A 22,500-nucleotide genomic window follows, 5' to 3' on the forward strand; every position below is an offset into this window, starting at 1 on the left:
TTACAAACACACACACACTCTCTTATTACACACACACACACACACACACACACACACACACAAACACTGCTTATTACAAACACACACACACACTCTCTTATTACACACACACACACACACACACACACACACACACACACACACACACACACACACACAAACACTGCTTATTACAAACACACACGCACTCTCTTATTACACATACACACACACACACACACACACACACACTCTTATTACACAAGAAAGGATTACAATGTAAAAGATTAATATTGTTTACATAAAGATATGGTGGAATCCGGCTTGTCCTGTAGATGGTCCTGCTTTAACCTTTAACCTCACACACACACACACACACACACACACACACACGAGCAGATCCGTTTCCTCGCTAGAGAAGTGTTAAGTTTTTCCACTTGCTAATTCCTCCATGTAAATAGTGAATCGCAAGCGCAACAGGGAATGGGAGACGAGACTCTGATTGGTTTATTACACGTTACACCCGAAACACACCCATTACTCATTAAGAGAATAGAGACGACCCTCTTAGACCAGCGCCGGGAGCGCCGACCATTTTTCCCGTCGTTAAACTAGCAAAAGTTAGACCATGCGCTTAGATCCTTAAAACAGGTCGCCGGGTGTCAGTCGGGACGAGTGTGAGACCAGCAGATCTCAGACCAGTGTTTGGCTCAGGGTTTGGTCTTTGTTCTTCACCGGTGGGCAAAAATGTTTAATTTAACACTTTAGTCAAAAAGAAACGAATGAAACCTCGGTCTGCTCTTCCATGTGCGGTCACTCGATCGCCTGCGACTGCATAAACGCTTCTCAGTCTCTCATTACTCTCTTCTCCTCTTCTTGCCCTGCAATAGTCGACTTCTCCTCCTCACGGTTAGTCTGTGGGAATATTACAGTAAAGGTGAGCCGATCGAGGGCCTCGTGGGAGGAAGAACACACTCTCTGATCCCTGTGGAAGTGTAGGAGGATCTGGCTTTAAATAAAACTAACAAGTCAGTCGAGTCTCCTTCATTTATACAGCGCTTCTAACAATATAGAGTGTTTCACAGCAGCTTTACAGTGATAACAGGAGATTACAGTAACAGATAGTTTAGGCTTTACAGCAGATCTAGAATAAAGTTATTGTCCAGATAAAGTTAGTTTTGACTGATTCACTTCCATTGCAAACATCATTAGTTATTAACTTACGAAAACCTTTAATGTGTTCTGGCCGTTCATTTGCACACAACAGTGTTTGGTGATCGAGAACGCAAACTTTGAAATAGATTTCAAGGTGCAAGTTTTGACTTTTTTTTTTTTTTTAAACACAGGCTTGTTAGTTATAATAAACATTTTAAAGAAGATTGCAATTATTTTAGGTTTGAACGTCTCTCCTCTGGGAATATTACAGTAAAGGTGAGCCAATCGAGGGCCTCGTGGGAGAAATAACACACTCTCTGATCCCGCGTTCAGCCTGTAATCAGGCATAATGTTGCTGTTTTACTCAAGCTTGCGTAGGAGGATCTTACTTTAAATAAAACAAACACAGGCTTGTTAGTTATAATGGACATTTTAAAGAAGATTCCAATGCCATGAACCCTACTTTAGGGGTCAGTCAGAACGCATGCTGTTTTTAAGAGGTAATGATACTGATTCAGTCATTTTCATCTGGTAGTTTCGCTGTGGCTGAAGTCAGAGACGTGACTGGAAAACGTCTGAATGCTGTTGCTCCAGGATTGAGGAAGTGCTCTCTTCCTGACAGGAAGTGTTTACAACTCCCTGACAATCCCTTTTGACTGGGCAAGTCCAATCTTGCACCCTGAAATAGACAGGGAGCGGTTAGCTGTTAGCGGTTAGCACACCTCCTAGCATCTCCGCGCTGATCGTTTACGGATCACTCCACTTCATCTCATTCTGAGCCGATGCATTGCAAATCATGTTTTTCCCAGAATCCTCTTTGGCGCAGGTTGCTGGAAAGCCCCGTGTCGTGGATGTGTGCCTCCACCCGTCTCGTCTCGATTCTCTCGCTTCTCTCCAGGGGTCGACTGAGGTCCTGCTGAGGTCATACTGTTTCCGCTTGTAATCAAGAGATCCTCACGCTGACCTCACTCACTTCATGCTCGTTTTCCTGTCGTACACAGCGACTGTTGAGCTGCAGCTCAGAGTAATAGAGCCAGAACAACTGAGCCAATCTCAAGAAGTATGCATGCATTTCACCACTAAAGACTTTGCATGAAAAACATGTTGGTAACACTGAACTTTCATTATATAATGCATTATAAAGGTATTCATATCTGTTCATAAATCACTGTAACCAAAGTTAAAATGCATTATAATATTGCAGATTTCTTGTTACATCTGACATAAGTTGTTTGTCATCTGTTATAATGCATTATAAGGTGTAACAATGATTAGACAACTATTATAATGTCTTATAACTGTGGATGCAATTATTCATGTGATAATACAATGCATTATAAGGTATAATGGTAACACTTTACAATAAAATGCATTATTTAACATTAGTTAATGTGTTAACTAACATGAACTAACAATGAGCAATACATTTGTTACTGTATTTATTAATCTTTGTTAATGTTAGTTAGTTAATACAAATACAGCTGTTCATTGTTTGTTCATGTTAGTTCACGGCGCATTAACTAATGTTAACAAATACAACCTTTGATTTTAATAAAGTATTAGTAAATGTTGAAATTAATATTAACTAAGATTAATAAATGCTGAAGAAGTGTTGTTCATTCTTAGTTCATTTTAACTAAGGTAGTTAACTAATGCTAACTAATGAACCTTATTGTAAAGTGTTACCGGTATAATTAATACATTAAAATATTTGTATAATGCATCATATTTAAAGGTGCTAAAATAAGAGTGAAGCACACACACACCATATGCTGAAATATGAGTGCGCATTATACATATATATATATATATATATATATATATATATATACATTATTCCATTTTCTTTTCCTGCTTCTGTCTCAGTTTTCCCTCTAAAAATCAAACTCAAATCTTTCGGCGAGGTGAAAGGAAATTGGATTTTGTCAAGCGTTCCCTGGTGTTTAATCTTGAATATCTGTGCTGTATTAATAGTGCTGTAATCTTCCTGAGTCGCGTCCAGTCGGGGTCTCTGGCCGAGAGAATAACGCTTCGGTTAGCTGATGTCACGAGACTGAGGAAAGAAGCAGAACGAAGCGTCCGTCTAAATGAGAAGATCAAGAATGTGTTCAGGCTGAAATTTAAAGTAGCCCTATTACAAGTCTTGATGTTGTTTCTCTACTAGAACAGGTTTTCCTGCTTGAATGTTGATTATTCTCCTCATATTCTCCATTGTTGCGGCTCCTCTCTTCCCAGTCTGTCAGTAACGCTCTGTTTACTTCCTGTCTCTATGAAGCCCCTCCTTCTGAAAAGCACACTGTGCTCTGATTGGTCGGCTGGAGCAGTGTGTTTTGATTGGTCGAGCGCTTCGAGTGTGTTTGGGAAATGCCCCGCCCCTTACCATAACCGCCAGTTTAACACACTACTAACTAACTCAACCAGGCCCCGCCCCTTTATTCTGCGGATGAATTATTATAATGAGGAATATTGTGACGTGTTCGTTCCCGGGAAGAAACTCAAGACTACAGTGGAGGCGTTTCAGGAGTTCAGAAACACTGACACTGATATAGAGAATACAGCAACATTACACACTGAAGAAAGATGAAGAAGGGAAACAGCAGAATAGATCCTCTATAAATGATGTGCAGCTTCGGCTCCATAATGCTTTATTTCCCGGTGTTGCGAGCAGGAGTCGCTGTGAGGTCGAGGGTCGAGGGTCGCGGGTGTTTCTGCTTCTCGTGTTCTCGTGTTCACGTGTTCATGTGTTCATGTGTTCTCTTGTTGTTCTCGTGTTCACGTGTTGTTCTCGTGTTCTTGTGTTCATGTGTTGTTCTCGTGTTCACGTGTTCTCGTGTTCTCTTGTTGTTCACGTGTTGTTCTCGTGTTCTTGTGTTCATGTGTTGTTCTCGTGTTCATGTGTTGTTCTCGTGTTCTTGTGTTCATGTGTTCATGTGTTGTTCTCGTGTTCTTGTGTTCATGTGTTGTTCTCGTGTTCTTGTGTTCATGTGTTCATGTGTTCATGTGTTGTTCTCGTGTTCACGTGTTGTTCTCGTGTTCTCGTGTTCTCGTGTTCTCGTGTTCTTGTGTTCATGTGTTGTTCTCGTATTCTTGTGTTCATGTGTTCATGTGTTGTTCTCGTATTCTTGTGTTCATGTGTTGTTCTCGTGTTCTTGTGTTCATGTGTTCATGTGTTGTTCTCGTGTTCTTGTGCTCATGTGTTGTTCTTGTGTTCATGTGTTCATGTGTTGTTCTCGTGTTCACGTGTTGTTCTCGTGTTCTCGTGTTCTCGTGTTCATGTGTTGTTCTCGTATTCTTGTGTTCATGTGTTGTTCTTGTGTTCTTGTGTTCATGTGTTCATGTGTTGTTCTCGTGTTCACGTGTTGTTCTCGTGTTCTCGTGTTCTCGTGTTCATGTGTTGTTCTCGTGTTCTTGTGTTCATGTGTTGTTCTCGTGTTCTCGTGTTCACGTGTTGTTCTCGTGTTCTCGTGTTCTCGTGTTCTCGTGTTCTCGTGTTCATGTGTTGTTCTCGTATTCTTGTGTTCATGTGTTCATGTGTTGTTCTCGTATTCTTGTGTTCATGTGTTGTTCTCGTGTTCTTGTGTTCATGTGTTCATGTGTTGTTCTCGTGTTCTTGTGCTCATGTGTTGTTCTTGTGTTCATGTGTTCATGTGTTGTTCTCGTGTTCACGTGTTGTTCTCGTGTTCTCGTGTTCTCGTGTTCTCGTGTTCTTGTGTTCTTGTGTTCATGTGTTGTTCTCGTATTCTTGTGTTCATGTGTTGTTCTTGTGTTCTTGTGTTCATGTGTTCATGTGTTGTTCTCGTGTTCACGTGTTGTTCTCGTGTTCTCGTGTTCTCGTGTTCTCGTGTTCATGTGTTGTTCTCGTGTTCTTGTGTTCATGTGTTGTTCTCGTGTTCATGTGTTCATGTGTTGTTCTCGTGTTCTCTTGTTGTTCTCGTGTTCTTGTGTTCATGTGTTGTTCTCGTGTTCACGTGTTGTTCTCGTGTTCTCGTGTTCTTGTGTTCATGTGTTGTTCTCGTATTCTTGTGTTCATGTGTTCATGTGTTGTTCTCGTATTCTTGTGTTCATGTGTTGTTCTCGTGTTCATGTGTTCATGTGTTGTTCTCGTGTTCTTGTGCTCATGTGTTGTTCTTGTGTTCATGTGTTCATGTGTTGTTCTCATGTTCACGTGTTGTTCTCGTGTTCTCGTGTTCTTGTGTTCATGTGTTGTTCTCGTATTCTTGTGTTCATGTGTTGTTCTTGTGTTCTTGTGTTCATGTGTTCATGTGTTGTTCTCGTGTTCACGTGTTGTTCTCGTGTTCTCGTGTTCTCGTGTTCTCGTGTTCTCGTGTTCATGTGTTGTTCTCGTGTTCTTGTGTTCATGTGTTGTTCTCGTGTTCATGTGTTCATGTGTTCATGTGTTGTTCTCGTGTTCTCTTGTTGTTCTCGTGTTCTTGTGTTCATGTGTTGTTCTCGTGTTCTTGTGTTCATGTGTTGTTCTCGTGTTCTTGTGTTCATGTGTTCATGTGTTGTTCTCGTGTTCACGTGTTGTTCTCGTGTTCTCGTGTTCTCGTGTTCACGTGTTGTTCTCGTGTTCTCGTGTTCTTGTGTTCATGTGTTGTTCTCGTGTTCATGTGTTCATGTGTTGTTCTCGTGTTCTCTTGTTGTTCTCGTGTTCTTGTGTTCATGTGTTGTTCTCGTGTTCTCGTGTTCACGTGTTGTTCTCGTGTTCTCTTGTTATTCTCGTGTTCTTGTGTTCATGTGTTGTTCTCGTGTTCATGTGTTGTTCTCGTGTTCTCTTGTTGTTCTCGTGTTCTTGTGTTCATGTGTTGTTCTCGTGTTCTTGTGTTCATGTGTTGTTCTCGTGTTCACGTGTTGTTCTCGTGTTCTCTTGTTATTCTCGCGTTCATGTGTTGTTCTCGTGTTCTCGTGTTCTCTTGTTGTTCTCGTGTTCTTGTGTTCATGTGTTCTTGTCGTGTTCTTCTCATGTTGTTCTCGTGTTCACGTGTTCTTGTTTACATGTTGTTCTCTTGTTTCTCGTGTTCATGTGTTCATGTGTTCTCGTGTTCACGTGTTCATGTAAATGGTAAATGGACTGCATTTATATAGCGCTTTCACAGACCTATGGCCACCAAAGCGCTTTACATAGCCTCACATTCACCCATTCACTCACTCACTCATACACCGACGGCGTGTTCACGTGTTCATGTGTTCTCGTGTTCACATGTTGTTCTCATGTTGTTATCGTGTTGTTCTTGTGTTCACATGTTGTTCTCGTGTTGTTCTCGTGTTGTTCTCGTGTTGTTCTTGTGTTCTTGTGTTGTTCTCGTGTTGTTCTCGTGTTGTTCTCGTGTTCTCGTGTTCACATGTTCTCGTGTTTTTATTCTCGGTTCTCATGTTCTCGTGTTGTTCTTGTGTTCTCGTGTTCTTGTGTTGTTCTCATGTTCTCGTGTTGTTCTCTTGTTCTCGTGTTCACATGTTGTTCTCGTGTTTTTATTCTCGGTTCTCATGTTCTCGTGTTGTTCTTGTGTTCTTGTGTTGTTCTCGTGTTGTTCTTGTGTTCTTGTGTTCTTGTGTTCTTGTGTTGTTCTCGTGTTGTTCTTGTGTTCACATGTTGTTCTCGTGTTTTTATTCTCGGTTCTCGTGTTCTCGTGTTGTTCTTGTGTTCTTGTGTTGTTCTCGTGTTGTTCTTGTGTTCTTGTTGTTCTTGTGTTCACATGGTGTTCTCGTGTTCACATGTTCACGTGTTCTTGTGTTGTTCTTGTGTTCTTGTGTTCTCGTGTTGTTCTCGTGTTTTTATTCTCGGTTCCCGTGTTCTCGTGTTGTTCTTGTGTTCTCGTGTTCACGTGTTGTTCTCGTGTTTTTATTCTCGGTTCTCGTGTTCTCGTGTTGTTCTCGTGTTCTCGTGTTCTTGTGTTGTTCTCGTGTTGTTCTTGTGTTCTCGTGTTGTTCTCTTGTTGTTCTCGTGTTTTTATTCTCGGTTCTCATGTTCTCGTGTTGTTCTCGTGTTCTTGTGTTGTTCTCGTGTTGTTCTCGTGTTCTCGTGTTGTTCTCTTGTTGTTCTCGTGTTTTTATTCTCGGTTCTCATGTTCTCGTGTTGTTCTTGTGTTCTCGTGTTCTTGTGTTGTTCTCGTGTTGTTCTTGTGTTCTTGTTGTTCTCGTGTTTTTATTCTCGGTTCTCGTGTTCTCGTGTTGTTCTCGTGTTCTCGTGTTGTTCTCTTGTTGTTCTTGTGTTCACATGGTGTTCTTGTGTTCTCTTGTTCACATATTCACGTGTTCTTGTGTTCATGTGTTGTTGTGTTCATGTGTTGTTCTTGTGTTCTCGTGTTCATGTTGTTCTCGTGTTCACGTTCACGTGTTTTTGTGTTCATGTGTTGTTCTTGTGTTAACGTGTTGTTGTGTTCTAGTGTTCACGTGTTCTTCTCATGTTGTTCTCGTGTTCTTGTGTTCACGTGTTCTTGTGTTCATGTGTTGTTCTCGTGTTCACGTGTTGTTGTGTTCTAGTGTTCATGTGTTCTTCTCGTGTTGTTGTGTTCACGTGTTCTTGTGTTCATGTGTTGTTCTCGTGTTCACGTTTTGTTGTGTTCTTGTGTTCATGTGTTCTTCTCGTGTTCTTCTCGTGTTCATATGTTCTCGTGTTCTTGTGTTGTTCTTTTGTTCTCGTGTTCACGTTTTGTTGTGTTCTCGTGTTCACATGTTGTTCTCGTGTTCACATGTTGTTCTCGTGTTTTTATTCTCGGTTCTCATGTTCTCGTGTTCTCGTGTTCTCGTGTTGTTCTTGTGTTCTCGTGTTCTTGTTTTCTCATGTTCTCATGTTCTCATGTTCTCATGTTCTCATGTTCTCGTGTTCTCGTGTTGTTCTTGTGTTCTTGTGTTCTCGTGTTGTTCTCGTGTTTTTATTCTCGGTTCTCATGTGTTGTCGTGTTCTCGTGTCCATTTGACCATGTGTCCATGTTTTCTCGTGTTCTCGTGTTCCTCTGCTCAAGTCTGATGAATGACTCGTGGCACATGATCAATGGCTCCGTTAACAACTTCTCGAAGTGACATAAAAATCACTTTTGCTTGCAAGCTGTGTGAAATTCGATGCACTTGAAATTTGATTTCACTTAATTTTGATTGCTAATAAATTATATAAGCAAAACACATGGGGTGTAAAGAGAGTTACATTTTTATACAGAGATTATATTTTTGGTTTGAAATATAATCCTGACATTTCTTGAATTTCATCAGTGCATACTGGTCCACAAATGCACTATTGCATCTGATGCTAAAATAAGTGTAAAATACACAATATATTGTATACACAATATATGCACAATATCTAATAATAATCACAATTAAGTAATTTAATAGTATGTGTTATACTGATACTTATATCCAAAATTGGAGTAATTGGCCTCCAGTCGTCTGGCCCCTCGGTACAAACCCGGATCAAACGATGACTCTGAAGACTCGAACGCATCAGGCCCTGAATCCGCTGAAAATTAGTTTCAGTTTTATAGTCTGTGGATTATACCTCATATCTTTTGATGTTTTTTAAATGACCCAATGCATATTATGCTACTGTATAACAGAGAGAGTGTGTTTGGTGTCAAGAAATGTAATGCAAGCATTTTTCCTTTAATCTCTTGAGGAGCTTAAAGCACAAACACTCGGTCTCGGCTTGTTTATCAGACCTAGGATGTGTTTTTCTGGTCCAGTTCAGTCTCTCTCTCTCTCTCTCTCTCTCTCTCTCTCTCTCTCTCTCTCTCTCTCTCTCTCTCTCTCTCTCTCTCTCTCTCTCTCTCTCTCTCGCTGCGAGCAGGTTTGTGTCGAGGTCGATTGGCCCCTCAGCGGGCCCTTCTCATTAGATTTGATCGCAGCTTCACAAAGCGTTTCCGGGAAAAGCACAACAGCAGCAGAAAGGGCCCCTTTGAAACGGCCCTTAATGCAATCGTGCCACTAAGCCTCGGGTCCGATTAGGTTATCCGTCGCTGAAATCCCTGCGGATCCACACGTAAATCATCAACGTCAGTCCCTCTCTCTCTCTTCCATCATTCCTGCTCTTTCAGCCTCCGGTGTTGGGAACTCTGACAGCCGGGATGCTGTTATCAGGAGAAACGTCAAGCCGGAGATCGGCTCGGAGCAACAAACGCAGGAGTAATCTGAACTGTGTGAGAATTACAGGTTGTGGATCCAAGTCAAATGTATGGCCCTCAAAGGCTGTCAGATTTCAGGGATGGACGGAGTGAGATGAGAGGAGAGGAGAAGAAAGACTTCAATTTGGCTTCAATTACCCTGCGTTCTTCATGTTAATTGCTTTCCGAATTCATTTCCCTTTAATGGAGATTGCATGATTTGTGTCTGTTGAAATGAGCCAACACGGTTCTGCTCGATACAGAAATACATATTTCTGTGTAACGGCTGACAGAAGTTTCCTGCGATCTGTCCGTTCGTGAGTCGCTGTCAGGAGTCGTGCCGATGCCAGAATCCTTGATCTGCCCTGCTGGTAGACACTGGAACTACACTTTCTTTATTAATGGTCATTCAAAACCGTACATTTTTTTCAGTATAATTGTTATTATAATAATATTGCTGAAGATGTTTTAGCAGAAACATAATATACATATTTATTTAAATTAATAATTTTTTATTACATTTATATATATATATATATATATATATAATAATATTACTAGAATTAGAGACATTATAAACAATTATTTTAACTTATTTTTAAAATTTATTTTTTATTTTATACATTTATTTAATTGTTTTTAATAAATACATATATTTTTTAAAGGGGTGGTATAATGCCCTTTTCAAAAGATGTAAAATAAGTCTCTGATGTCCCCAGAGTGTGTGTGTGAAGTTTTAGCTCAAAATACCCCACAGATATTTTTATATAGCATGTTAAAATTGTCACTTTTTGAGGGTGAGCAAAAACGCACAGTTTTTGTGTCTGTTCCTTTAAATGCAAATGAGCCGCTGCTCCCGGCACAGGGGGCGGAGCTTCAACTGCTTGTGTCCTTTTACCTCACGCACACACACACTGAACATGTCAAAAACATTCAGCCTTTTATGTTCAAACCGGAGTCAGACAATGATGGAGAGACTCAAGAAGAAGTGACAACATGTAGAAGCAACAGGACATTTCTGAATGGTTAGTTGATGAAGTTATGAAGCTTATGTGTAGTTATCTTCTAGTCATTGATTAGCATATTCTGTCTTGATCATCTATAAATCGCGTTCCCGGGGGCGGGGTTATGTAAATTCAATTATGTATTCAATTATTACAAATATGTAAATGTAAATGTGCTTTTATATACAGTGCTATGCATAAGTGAATACACCCATGCTAAAGTTGACTAAAAAGAGGAATAAAAAATCATATTTTGGAAATTGAACTTAATGCCTTAATTAAAAAAATTAGGAAAAATCCAACCTTTAAGGACACCAATTTTCTTTGTGAATGAATAATGTATCGTAAATAAATAAATGTTCTTCCTTAAAATACATGGTGCATAAGTGAGTACACCCCTATGTTAAATTCCCATAGAGGCAGGCAGATTTTTATTTTTAAGTATTTTTTTTAATTTTTTTTTAGGATACTATGCATCCTGATAAAGTTCCCTTGGCCTTTGGAATTAAAATAGCCCCACATCATCACATAGCCTTCACCATACCTAGAGATTGGCATGATTTTATTTCAGTTAGCCTAAAAGCTAGTTTGATTTGCATTGAGAGATGATCTTATGGAAAGTACCCCATGCCAATCTCTAGGTATGGTGAAGGCTATGTGATGATGTGGGGCTATTTTAATTCCAAAGGCCAAGGGAACTTTATCAGGATGCATAGTATCCTAAACAAAAATAAAAAAAAATACTTAAAAATAAAAATCTGCCTGCCTCTATGGGAATTTAACATAGGGGTGTACTCACTTATGCACCATGTAATTTAAGGAAGAACATTTATTTATTTACGATACATTGTTCATTCACAAAGAAAATTGGTGTCCTTAAAGGTTGGATTTTTCCTCATTTTTTAAATTAAGGCATTAAGTTCAATTTCCAAAATATGATTTTTTATTCCTCTTTTTAGTCAACTTTAGCATGGGTGTATTCACTTATGCATTGCACTGTATATTATTATAATATTACTGTAGAAACAGTTAATTTAATTTATATAGTATATTTCATACAATTTAATTCAATATTTTATTTTTTTTATAATAATTTTTTTTTTTTTATTGTTAATTGTTTTGTTTTTCTGAGGTACTTTATCTTATGCTCATTTCAAAAGCAGAATGTGCAGTAAAACACACACCTCGTGTTGATGTAAGTCAAGCCTGACTTTAGTGTCATCGCTGTTACTCAAGCTTTCCTCACACGATTCCTGATCCTGATCTTAGACCGGGAATAATCCTGCAGGGCTGCTTTCCCCAGCGTGTTCCCGAGGGCTTGTGTAGCGAAGCTCTGCTCCAGTTTCACTCTCATGACAAGTCTGGTTCTCACACACACACACTCACTCACACTCACTCACTCACTCACTCACTCACACACACACACACACACACACACACACTCACACTCAATCACTCACTCACTCACTCACTCACTCACTCACTCACTCACTCACTCACTCACTCACTCACACACACACACACACACACACACACACACACACACACACACACACACACACACACACACACACACACACACACACACAGGTTCAGAGGGTGGAGGATAATAACTACACATTCCAGCTATTGTTGTACTACAGTTAGTCTTTCCTCTTATTAATCTTTTTAATTAATGACCGTTTAATATCCTCAAACACGAGTTCTGAGTGACGAGGGGACGGTGATTCAAAATGCCATCGGAAAAATATTTTAATGTAAATTAAAAAATGTAAAACAAATATTTAGCTGTTGAATAAATCAATTAATAAGTTCCATTATGTGAACTTCTCAGCTTCGTTAGTTTCATATGCATTATGCAAATATCTCACTATGCATTAGTCCAGTCTGTGTTAATGTCTTTCTGTGGACTTTATTACATAAGACCTTCATTCATAGTACAATCTGTGGTAAAGACATTTGAATGTGATTTCAAATAAATCAATTAACAAATAAATTCCATTGTGAACTTCTCAGATGTTAATTTCATACGCATTATGCAAATATATTTAATTTAGAAGAAAACAAGCAAAACATTTTTCAGCCATTCATTTTGCGTTAAATTGTATTTGCAGTGTACATTTATACTTCTGCATGCCTAACATATCTTTGTTCATAGATGTAAGTTTGCTAAAGAAGTTTGAATGCATGATTGGGATTGTCCTCACTCTCTCTCTCCTGAATGTCTGTATATCAGCTGAGTTCTGGAAGGAGCGCTCGGGATCGCCCGGGATCGCCTGGGATCGCTCGGGATCGCTCTGTGTGAGTCAGATAAAGCTGGAGGTCTGTGGACTGAGATCGAGTCCAAGGCTGCCCTTGACGTGTGTCAGAGCCAAACAGCCCCACTGAAACCACAACATTAACACACGCTTTTCGACTGGCTTCCCATGTGGGACTGAGAGATGGCGAAGGGTCTCAGTCTGTCCTGTGCTTGATGCTTGTTTGTCCTTGCTTTATAATAAGTCCATATTTCCAGCTAGTGTCCTCTATAAAGCCCAGAGCGTCACAGCGTCTGCCACTTACTCCAGGAAATATCTGAGAAAAACTGTGATGTCGTTCCTCACTCTAGAGGACATCTGCCGTCCACCGGTCACATGATCTGCCGTCCACCGGTCACATGATCTGCCGTCCACCGGTCACATGATCTGCCGTCCACCGGTCACATGATCTGCCGTCCACCGGTCACATGATCTGCTGTCCACCTGTAACATGATCTGCTGTCCACCGGTCACATGATCTGCTGTCCACCGGTCACATGATCTGCTGTCCACCGGTCACATGATCTGCTGTCCACCGGTCACATGATCTGCTGTCCACCGGTCACATGATCTGCTGTCCACCGGTCACATGATCTGCTGTCCACCGGTCACATGATCTGCCGTCCACCGGTCACATGATCTGCTGTCCACCTGTCACATGATCTGCTGTCATCCGGTCACATGATCTGCTGTCCACCTGTCCACCGGTCACATGATCTGCTGTCCACCGGTCACATGATCTGCTGTCCACCGGTCACATGATCTGCTGTCCACCTGTCACATGATCTGCTGTCATCCGGTCACATGATCTGCTGTCCACCTGTCCACCGGTCACATGATCTGCTGTCCACCTGTCACATGATCTGCTGTCCACCGGTCACATGATCTGCTGTCCACCTGTCACATGATCTGCTGTCCACCGTCACATGATCTGCTGTCCACCTGTCCACCGGTCACATGATCTGCTGTCCACCGTCACATGATCTGCTGTCCACCTGTCACATGATCTGCTGTCCACCGTCACATGATCTGCTGTCCACCGGTCACATGATCTGCTGTCCACCTGTCCACCGGTCACATGATCTGCTGTCCACCTGTCCACCGGTCACATGATCTGCTGTCCACCTGTCACATGATCTGCTGTCCACCGTCACATGATCTGCTGTCCACCTGTCCACCGGTCACATGATCTGCTGTCCACCTGTCACATGATCTGCTGTCCACCGGTCACATGATCTGCTGTCCACCTGTCACATGATCTGCTGTCCACCGGTCACATGATCTGCTGTCCACCTGTCACATGATCTGCTGTCCACCGTCACATGATCTGCTGTCCACCTGTCCACCGGTCACATGATCTGCTGTCCACCGGTCACATGATCTGCTGTCCACCTGTCACATGATCTGCTGTCCACCGTCACATGATCTGCTGTCCACCGGTCACATGATCTGCTGTCCACCTGTCCACCGGTCACATGATCTGCTGTCCACCTGTCCACCGGTCACATGATCTGCTGTCCACCTGTCACATGATCTGCTGTCCACCGTCACATGATCTGCTGTCCACCTGTCCACCGGTCACATGATCTGCTGTCCACCGGTCACATGATCTGCTGTCCACCGGTCACATGATCTGCTGTCATTTCTTACAATCATTTTATGGATTTAGTTAATTAACCCATTTTGTTTTAATTCATTTCTAATTTTGTTTCAGTTAAATTGTATGAATTAAACAGCTCGTAAACATACTATAAAAATAAATAACCTGTTAAACATGAAAGTATGAAACGTTTCTCCTTATTAGAACCTCATTGGCCTGAAGTGTTGTTTAAAACAGAGGCACGACCTCCAGGTTTCTATATAGAATCCCATTAAATCTTCTTGATACTGTTAGCATGGTCCGTGCCCAGTGCACATGCAGGAATGGGGAACGCATGCTATGGTGGTGTGTGTGCTTCAGTCCCAGGATCCCATGAGGCACTGCTGCTGTGTTCTCTGACGGCTTTCTGCTTTTAGCTCCAGTGTTTCGTGTGGTTTGGGTTCACTCTCGCCTCTGTAAACACTGGGTCTGACGAGGGACTGAACACGCCGGCTTCAGGCGGAGAACGGCTCTGACGCAGGAAGGAATTGTAGTTTCTAAAATCTATCATTGTGCCGTGAAGGTTTTAGATTAACGGTGATGTTTTGCAGGAACTTTATCTGTGGTAGGAAAGTAAAGTTGATGTTGAAGCTGGTTCTCGATCCCGCAGCACACAGAGGAACAGCCTGTAATTACTCCGAGAGATGATGATATGTGTTCCTGCTCTGCAACCCCTCATACCTTAAACTTAGAAAAATGCTGCCTTTCCAGAAAACTTGGTTTTAAAATCCTAATTGTGGGTTTTAGGTTATGAAGAGTTTTTTTTCTTCTTCTCTATGTTTGATGTTAAAATACTTCTTGCTTTCCCACTTTTTTGTGAAGAAGCAGTAATAAGTAAGCCATTTGTAGGTCGACTTTGGAAGTCATTATAAACGCTTCGGCCGGTCTGGTTTGAGTGGTTGCATCATTGTTTTTGAGAAAGTTGTTTGAGAATGATTATTTGTTCAGGTCATGATAGTGGTGTATTTGTTTTGTAATTGTGTGTACGACCCAATTCTGTTTTCAATCCGTTTCAGTGACCAATGTCCTGGACCAAATCCCTTCATTTCATATTTTCCTGCTTTCTCTTTACTCTTTCTTTCAATTCATTATTATACTTAAGTTATTATTCAAGTTTTTTTCTTTAATTATAAATGTTTTATTTAACTTGTATTTCATCTAGAAGAAGATCTGATGTATATAATGTAGGGATGATCAGTCACCATATCGGTATCGTTCGATATATGTTCATTTTTAATGTTATCGTTATCGTCCCGGTAAGGAAATGTGGGCGATATATTAAATCAGATCAATAATGTATTACTTCTTACAGCTCAGACTGTTCAACATGATGGTTTTGAATTGCGTGCCAGAGCACAAGTCTGTCATATCGGCTACATAAAGTTATGATCAGAACATCATTATAATTGTGTGTTTTGGTCATGGCTTTTTTTGGGGCACACTTTTGTTTTTTAATCAGGCTCTCAAAAATGATATATAAATATATATATATATATATATATAAAAAATTGATTTATTGGCCAATATATCGGTTATCAGCTTTAAAATATAAATGATATCGGGAATCGGTTATCGGTATCGGCCAAATTATTGATATTGGTGCATCCCTAATATAATGTGTGGATGATTATTCCAGAATTGGGGACAGTAGCGGTGTAGTACGCGAGACAGGTCTTGGTCTTGGTCTTGAGACCATTTTTTGAAGGTCTTGTCTCGGTCTCAGACTAAGACGACTCTGGATTTTATTTCAAGACCGGTCAAGACCACAACTACGGGAATATCACTAAATTGCCAGTGCATTGCCTGATTTATTTAACATTATTAATGTGTTTGGATATAAGACTTCCTGCTTCAGATGCAATCAGTTCGCAACTTATTATGTTTATGCAACTTATTTCTAACATAATTGTGTTTGTTACTGTTCTGCCGGGTCAGAATTGAATGCAGATTTATGTCACAAATGTTACCAAAATTGAATACAAATGCACCCAAAAATGTAAGATATGATTGCAAAAAAAGTACTTGAATGAGATCTTCTTTTTTTCTTGGTCTTGATTCGGTCTCGCCCTGCCCTGGTGTTGGTCTTCTTGTGTTGGTCTTAACAAAATCTGTTCTCGGTCTTGGTTTAGGTGGTCTGGACTACAACACTAACAGACAGAGAACATTTTGACTTGAATATCTCAGAGGCGTGAAAAAATCAGCAATATATTGTGGTGTTAAGCCAGCCATGTAAAGGAAAGCAAACTGTTGCACCTTGAACTCAATGCGGAACGGAAGCCAGTGGAGAAAAGCCAGGGCTTGTGTGAGATTATCCTCATTGTTGTTGTCTGTCAGAAGAGTGGCATCTGCATTCTGGAAGGGTTTCAGGGCAGATGGTACTGAGAGAGTTACAGTTGTGAAGGACAAGGAAAGAGCAAGTATATTATGCTATTTTTACATGGTGAGATGCCTTAATCAAAATGGAAGAGGATCAATTGCAGATCTCATTGATTGACTTAGTAGGGCCAGATATAACGCATTCCCTCTTATCATCATGAAGCAGGCTTCTCCCCAACCAATATTTAACCTCTTCCATGCTGTAATTGTGTAGAGTAGATGATTATACTGTACGTTTACCTGGTTTGAGTGGTTTACATCTGTGAGTCATTAGCATAAAAAAGGGCTGCACGATATTGGAAAAAACTGACGTTGTAATATTTAGTTTTTCTGCGATTATATATTGTGATATTAAAACAATTTCACCAGATGACTTGAATAGCTCTATTTGTAAAGAAAGAGTGATTTTGTGGCGGAGTGAATCTGCATAGAAAATAATAAGCAAATTACAAGCATAGATAAATACAAGAGAACAAACATACAAATCAAATAAACAGTGCTTTGTGTTTTTCTAACAGCGTTCTGGGACAGAAATTGAATAACCAAATGTAAAATACACACAGTTACATAGAAGACACATAGTCTTCACTCTATAAATTAAATTAAATAATTTTTTGTTAAAGCTACACAAGTGATTTTCTCTTTGTATTTTGTTATTTGAATAACATTAATGACACAGACAGCAGCAGGTTTATTAGGCTACCGTCACTTTAAGACCGAATGCACGGATCCAATATACTGATACACATCATAGTTGTACGTTCACTTAAGACATAAGCGACTGTGTTTACCTGGATACTCACCGAGACGGACATTTTGACATAATTGTGTATGTATGCGTCCATACAAGCACAGATAGACGTGAAAAGGGGCTTTCGGTATGTTTATTGGAGAGTAAACTGTGTGCGTTTACATGGCTTTTTAAAAATGGCGGGTGCATGTGTTCGACCAATCAACGTACAATTACCTCACTGATAGTTCCTATTGTGCTGGGTTATACCCTACTCTGAAGTAGGAGCTAATTTAGTTCCTAGTACTACATCCGTTCCCAGTTCCTGTGGTGCCAACATGCCAAAAAGTGGGTACTTCTGCCATTAGCTGTAGAAACTATGAAGAGGTTGTGAAAACCCCTAAAGAGAGCTGAATTTGGTGTTCGAATTAAGTTCTTTCTCGTCTTCTGGCACTTGAATGGTTTAAAATTGCTTGAATGTTTAAACTAATAGATCCTAAAACACATGCAAATAATAAACTTTCAGTCTATATGGCGGTTAAACTTAGCAATTAATACGGATTAATACACCCTGGTCCATACGGATCACGGATCAACTACGATCCCTATACTTGACATCGCACATCCTGTGACGTGACTATTACGATATCACGATATCGATGCTAAAACGATATATCGTTCAGCCCTAACAAACATAACACACATGTAGTGAAAATATGACACTGCAGGACCCAGAACGGAGCCCTGTGGGATACCACAGTTTAAAGTGGCTGGAGAGGAAGACACGTTTTCTAAACCTACAGAAAAGGTTCTGTTCTTCTTCAGATAGGATCTGGTTTCCTTAAGCAAAGCAAACCCTGTGCTATAGTAGTTTCTAACTTATCCAATAAACATGAATCAACAAGTTGTGACTGGGACATTGTGGTTTCCTTTCTGTGTGTGGCTGAGGTCTATTTGTAGTTCTCAAATTATGGTAATGCTCTTGTCTTTCTTTTAACCACAAGCCATAGAGAACAATTACAGAGATTCATTTCCAAAACACACACTGAACTTCTACAAAGAATGTTAAAAATGCATTTGTTTTAGTCTGTGTAGATTGTGTACAGAGTGAACCGGCTTCTGCTGAATGTGTTTTGCTCCAGACTGTCTCATACGGTGGAGGTTTTGCTCTAAAGGAATATAGAGATTTGTCCACGTTCAAAGACCAAACCTCCGCCAAGGACCAGCGCAGCAGATGCTCAATCCCTGAACTCCTGCCTTCTGCCATGGGCAAAATCACCAGCATTTTTAGATGTCGCCTTTGTTGCATTTTTTCATCTTTATTGCCTTTGGCTTTTGGCTTGCTTAGTTGAGGACATTTAATTTAATATTCAACAATATTATTGATCTGCCGGCATTGACACCATTATATGAGAACTGAACAATGTCATCAAGGTTTTCTCCAGAGCAACTATATATATATATACAGTACAGGCCAGTTTGGAAACATTACTATTTTTAATGTTTTTGAAAGAAGTTTCTTCTGCTCATCAAGCCTGCATTTATTTGATCAAAAATACAGAAAATTTTTAAAAGTAATATTGTGATATATTATTACAATTTAAAATAATTTGTTTTCAATTTATTATACTTTAAATTATCATTTATTTCTGTGATGCAAAGCTGAATTTTCAGCATCATTACTCCAGTCTATCACATGATCCTTTAGAAATCATTCTAATATGATGATTTATTATGAGTGTTGGAAACAGTTCTGCTGCCTAATATATTTGATGAATAAAAGGTTAAAAAGAACTGCATTTATTCAAAAATAATAATATAAATCTTCTTTACTATCACTTTTTATCAATTTAACACATCCTTGCTGAATAAAAGTATTGATTTATTTTTTAAAAAGAAAGAAAAAAAAAATGACTGACCAGTAGAGTATATCGCTGTTACAGAAGATTTCTATTTTTAAAAAATGTGCTTCTTTTTCTTTTTCTTTTTTACTTTTTATTCATCAAAGTATCCTAAAAAAGTATCACAGGTTATGAAAAAATATTAAGCAGCAGAACTGTTTCCAACTGTTTCCAACTTTGATAATGAATCATCATCAGGATCATGTGATAGACTGGAGTAATGATCCTGAAAATTCAGCTTTGCATCACATAAATAAATGATAATTTAAAGTATAATAAATTGAAAACCAATTATTTTAAATTGTAATAATATATCACAATATAACTTTTTTAATTTTTCTGTATTTTTGATCAAATAAATGCAGGCTTGATGAGCAGAAGAAACCTCTTTCAAAAACATAAAAAATAGTAATGTTTCCAAACTTTTGGCCTGTACTGTATATATTAACCAAATTAATAACTTTTTTATTACAAAAATGAAACATCACTGAGCTTACTGGACTGTGATGTTATTTTCTTCAGGAAACAAACTTTGTTGCATTATTTTCCTGTTATCTCTGTAAAGCTGCTTTGAAACTCTGTACTGTAAAAAGCGCTATATAAATAAATGTGACTTGACTTGACTTGATAGTGTTGCTATTATACTAAATTGAATTACTCATAAAAAAATATGAATAAGTAATGAGCAACTTTGTAAAAGGATATTATGTCACAGTTTCCTAAACACGAGTTGGCATTAACATTGCAGAATGCAGTGTGTGACTGAATGGATTGCATCTGTGAATTGTTGGTAGTTTACGCTCCATTGGATGAAAGGTATTGCAGCACAACACTTCCTTGTACCGAAGCTTATTGTTTTGTCACATCCTCACTTGAAATGGTGTGTTTTGTAGCACTGATTGATCCATTGATTACGGCTTTGTGATGGCAGGAGACTAAATTCCAGTATGACAAACAGTCTAAGGCTAAAGAATGAATCTCAGAGCGTTGGTCATGTGCATCTAATTACCATCATGCGTGTGAAATACCCTTTACAATAAGAGCAGGCCTGCAATTAAACATGTTTGCGCGCCAAAGCCTGTATTTGTGCAATGTTGTGTGAACAGAGAGAAACAGTTTATACTTCTTTTCTGTTGATTCTCTTTGTCTCTCTCAGTGTCAGACGGCACACCCTCAAACCACCCACAATCCCTTCACTGACTGCCTCATACATATTGCGAATGAATATGAAATGGATTATACCTCAATAATAGGCCAATGTGAAGGCATTGTGGACGGTAGATGATGATGCATTCAACTGGTGGGGTGGTTTGACAACTATAGGTCAATAGCATCAATATGATGAAAAGAAAAGTTGTGTTTACGGGAAAACTGAGGCCAAAGGACACACATGAAGTGAAAATAAAAAAGGACCTAGAACTGAGCCCTGTGGGACACCATAGTTTAAAGTTGCTTGAGGGGAAGACAAACTCCCAATACAGACGGAAAAGTTTGTCCTACAAATTGTACGAATAGGACTAGAAGCAAAGCAGACGCTGTGTTATGGCAGTTTCTAGTTTATACAAAATATCATCTAGCAAGCATGAATCAAATTTGTGACGAGAACATTGAATGAATCTCAGATATTCATTCACTACCCTTAGAATTGTACAATCTATCTTTGTTTTTCTGTGTTATATTTGTGATTAAATAGATATGCATTACTTCTTTACTGTGTTTTTGATTAAATGAATGCAGCCTTGGTGAGCAGAAGAGACTCATTTCAGAACATTAAAAGATCTTAATGATTCCAAACTTCCATAATTTTGACTTATTTGGTTTGATTTGAATTGATAGACAGCCCTGATGTAAACGAGTTTCATCTTTCTCATCTTTCTCAGCTCATCATCCTCGAGGACTACGCCGACCCGTTTGACGCAGCGGATCAGGCCGGCGGATCCCAGACGGTCTCAGAAAAGCCGACGGAGAACGACGGATACATGGAGCCGTACGAAGCCCAGAAGATGATGGCTGGTAAGAGAAGGGTGTTTTCATGCAGTGGTTTCATGCATTATCTTTTGTATTGTGCGGCCTGAAGATTGTGAAGTCTAAAGTGGCTTCTGGGAGAGCATAATGAAGCATGATAATGCATCTGGGCCTGTTAAAGTGTGTGCACTAGACTCATGGGATCTCGCTTAATTTACGCTTGGTAATCCATCTCGAGTCACACTCTTGCTGTTAAACAAGGCTTCCATTTGGCCTGGAAATGTGGTGTCGAATTTCCTCTTTTTGTATTAATGCTGTAAACAGAAAAACAACAATCAATTACATCCTGCAGATCGCGACGTGTTGCTTTATTTGGTGTGAAACAGCTGCTCGTGCTTCTGTTCAGATGAAGTGCATGTTCCTGAGGCAGCGCTTATCCCTGTATGACCGCAGTAGAGCTCGAGATCATGTCTCTCTCTGTCTGGATGAAGACGCAGCCGTACGGGAGCATGTCAGGTGTCCACAAGGGCCAACAGTTCAAGCACGAACTAACGCGGGGCTAGTTGTCACACACTTGTTTTATATACTTCCACACGCTAGCATGACAAAACTTTGTGCATTTACTAGTATTTACTATATCGACACTATATAGAGAAAAACGGCGCCAAAATTCAGAAATCTGTGGAAGATATCAGTGCACATTTATTTATCCATAGCAAAAGTAAATGTCTTGTGTTCATTTTTCATCATCGTTTTTTGGTGTTTATTTAAACTGATATTATTTTAATCTCAATCTGTTCTTTAATGCTGATCTAACCAGCAGAAGACACTAGCAGGGTTTAAATCCCAGTTGTGCCGGCGGGGCATGTTGTCACACATTCTATTCTATTCTATTCTATTCTATTCTATTCTATTCTATTCTATTCTATTCTATACTTTACTTTTTATGAATTCTATTAGTGTTTATTTTTAACGATTAAAAAAATGCCATTATTAAAAAAGTTAGTAATTGTATTTTATTGACAAAATATTTTAGTTTGCCTCATATTTTTTGATTAGATCAGATAACACTTGAATCTGTCATATGGTCATGTTACAATGAGCCGCACCTATGGGGCATGTTGTCACAGTTCACTTCCATTCTTTCAGGGTAAATCAAGAAAGAAGTATACACTGTATTAATGAAACAAAACCCCGTCGTTATATATTATATTATTAACAATTATTATTTTACTACTACGTTATTATTTTCAATACATGTCATGATATATTTTTGATAATACATACAGTGTAATAATACATGTAGATGATAATAATACACTACAGTGTCCGTGATATATTCCAAACCGAACTCTGTTCAC

General features: G+C 39.4%; 1 protein-coding gene across 3 annotated transcripts in view; it reads left to right on the plus strand.

Annotated features, from left to right (window-relative positions):
• shf (Src homology 2 domain containing F) overlaps window positions 1–22,500 on the plus strand; it is a 133,844-nt gene that overhangs the window by 8,299 nt on the left and 103,045 nt on the right. For all 3 annotated transcript variants that reach the window (XM_084409136.1, XM_084409135.1, XM_084409134.1), the window contains exon 2: window positions 21,055–21,187. In XM_084409136.1, coding sequence (XP_084265262.1) covers window positions 21,055–21,187 — 133 coding nt within the window. The remainder of the gene's footprint in view (window positions 1–21,054; window positions 21,188–22,500) is intronic.

Source organism: Rutilus rutilus, assembly GCF_951802725.1.
Source record: "Rutilus rutilus genome assembly, chromosome: 5".
NCBI lineage: Eukaryota > Metazoa > Chordata > Actinopteri > Cypriniformes > Leuciscidae > Rutilus > Rutilus rutilus.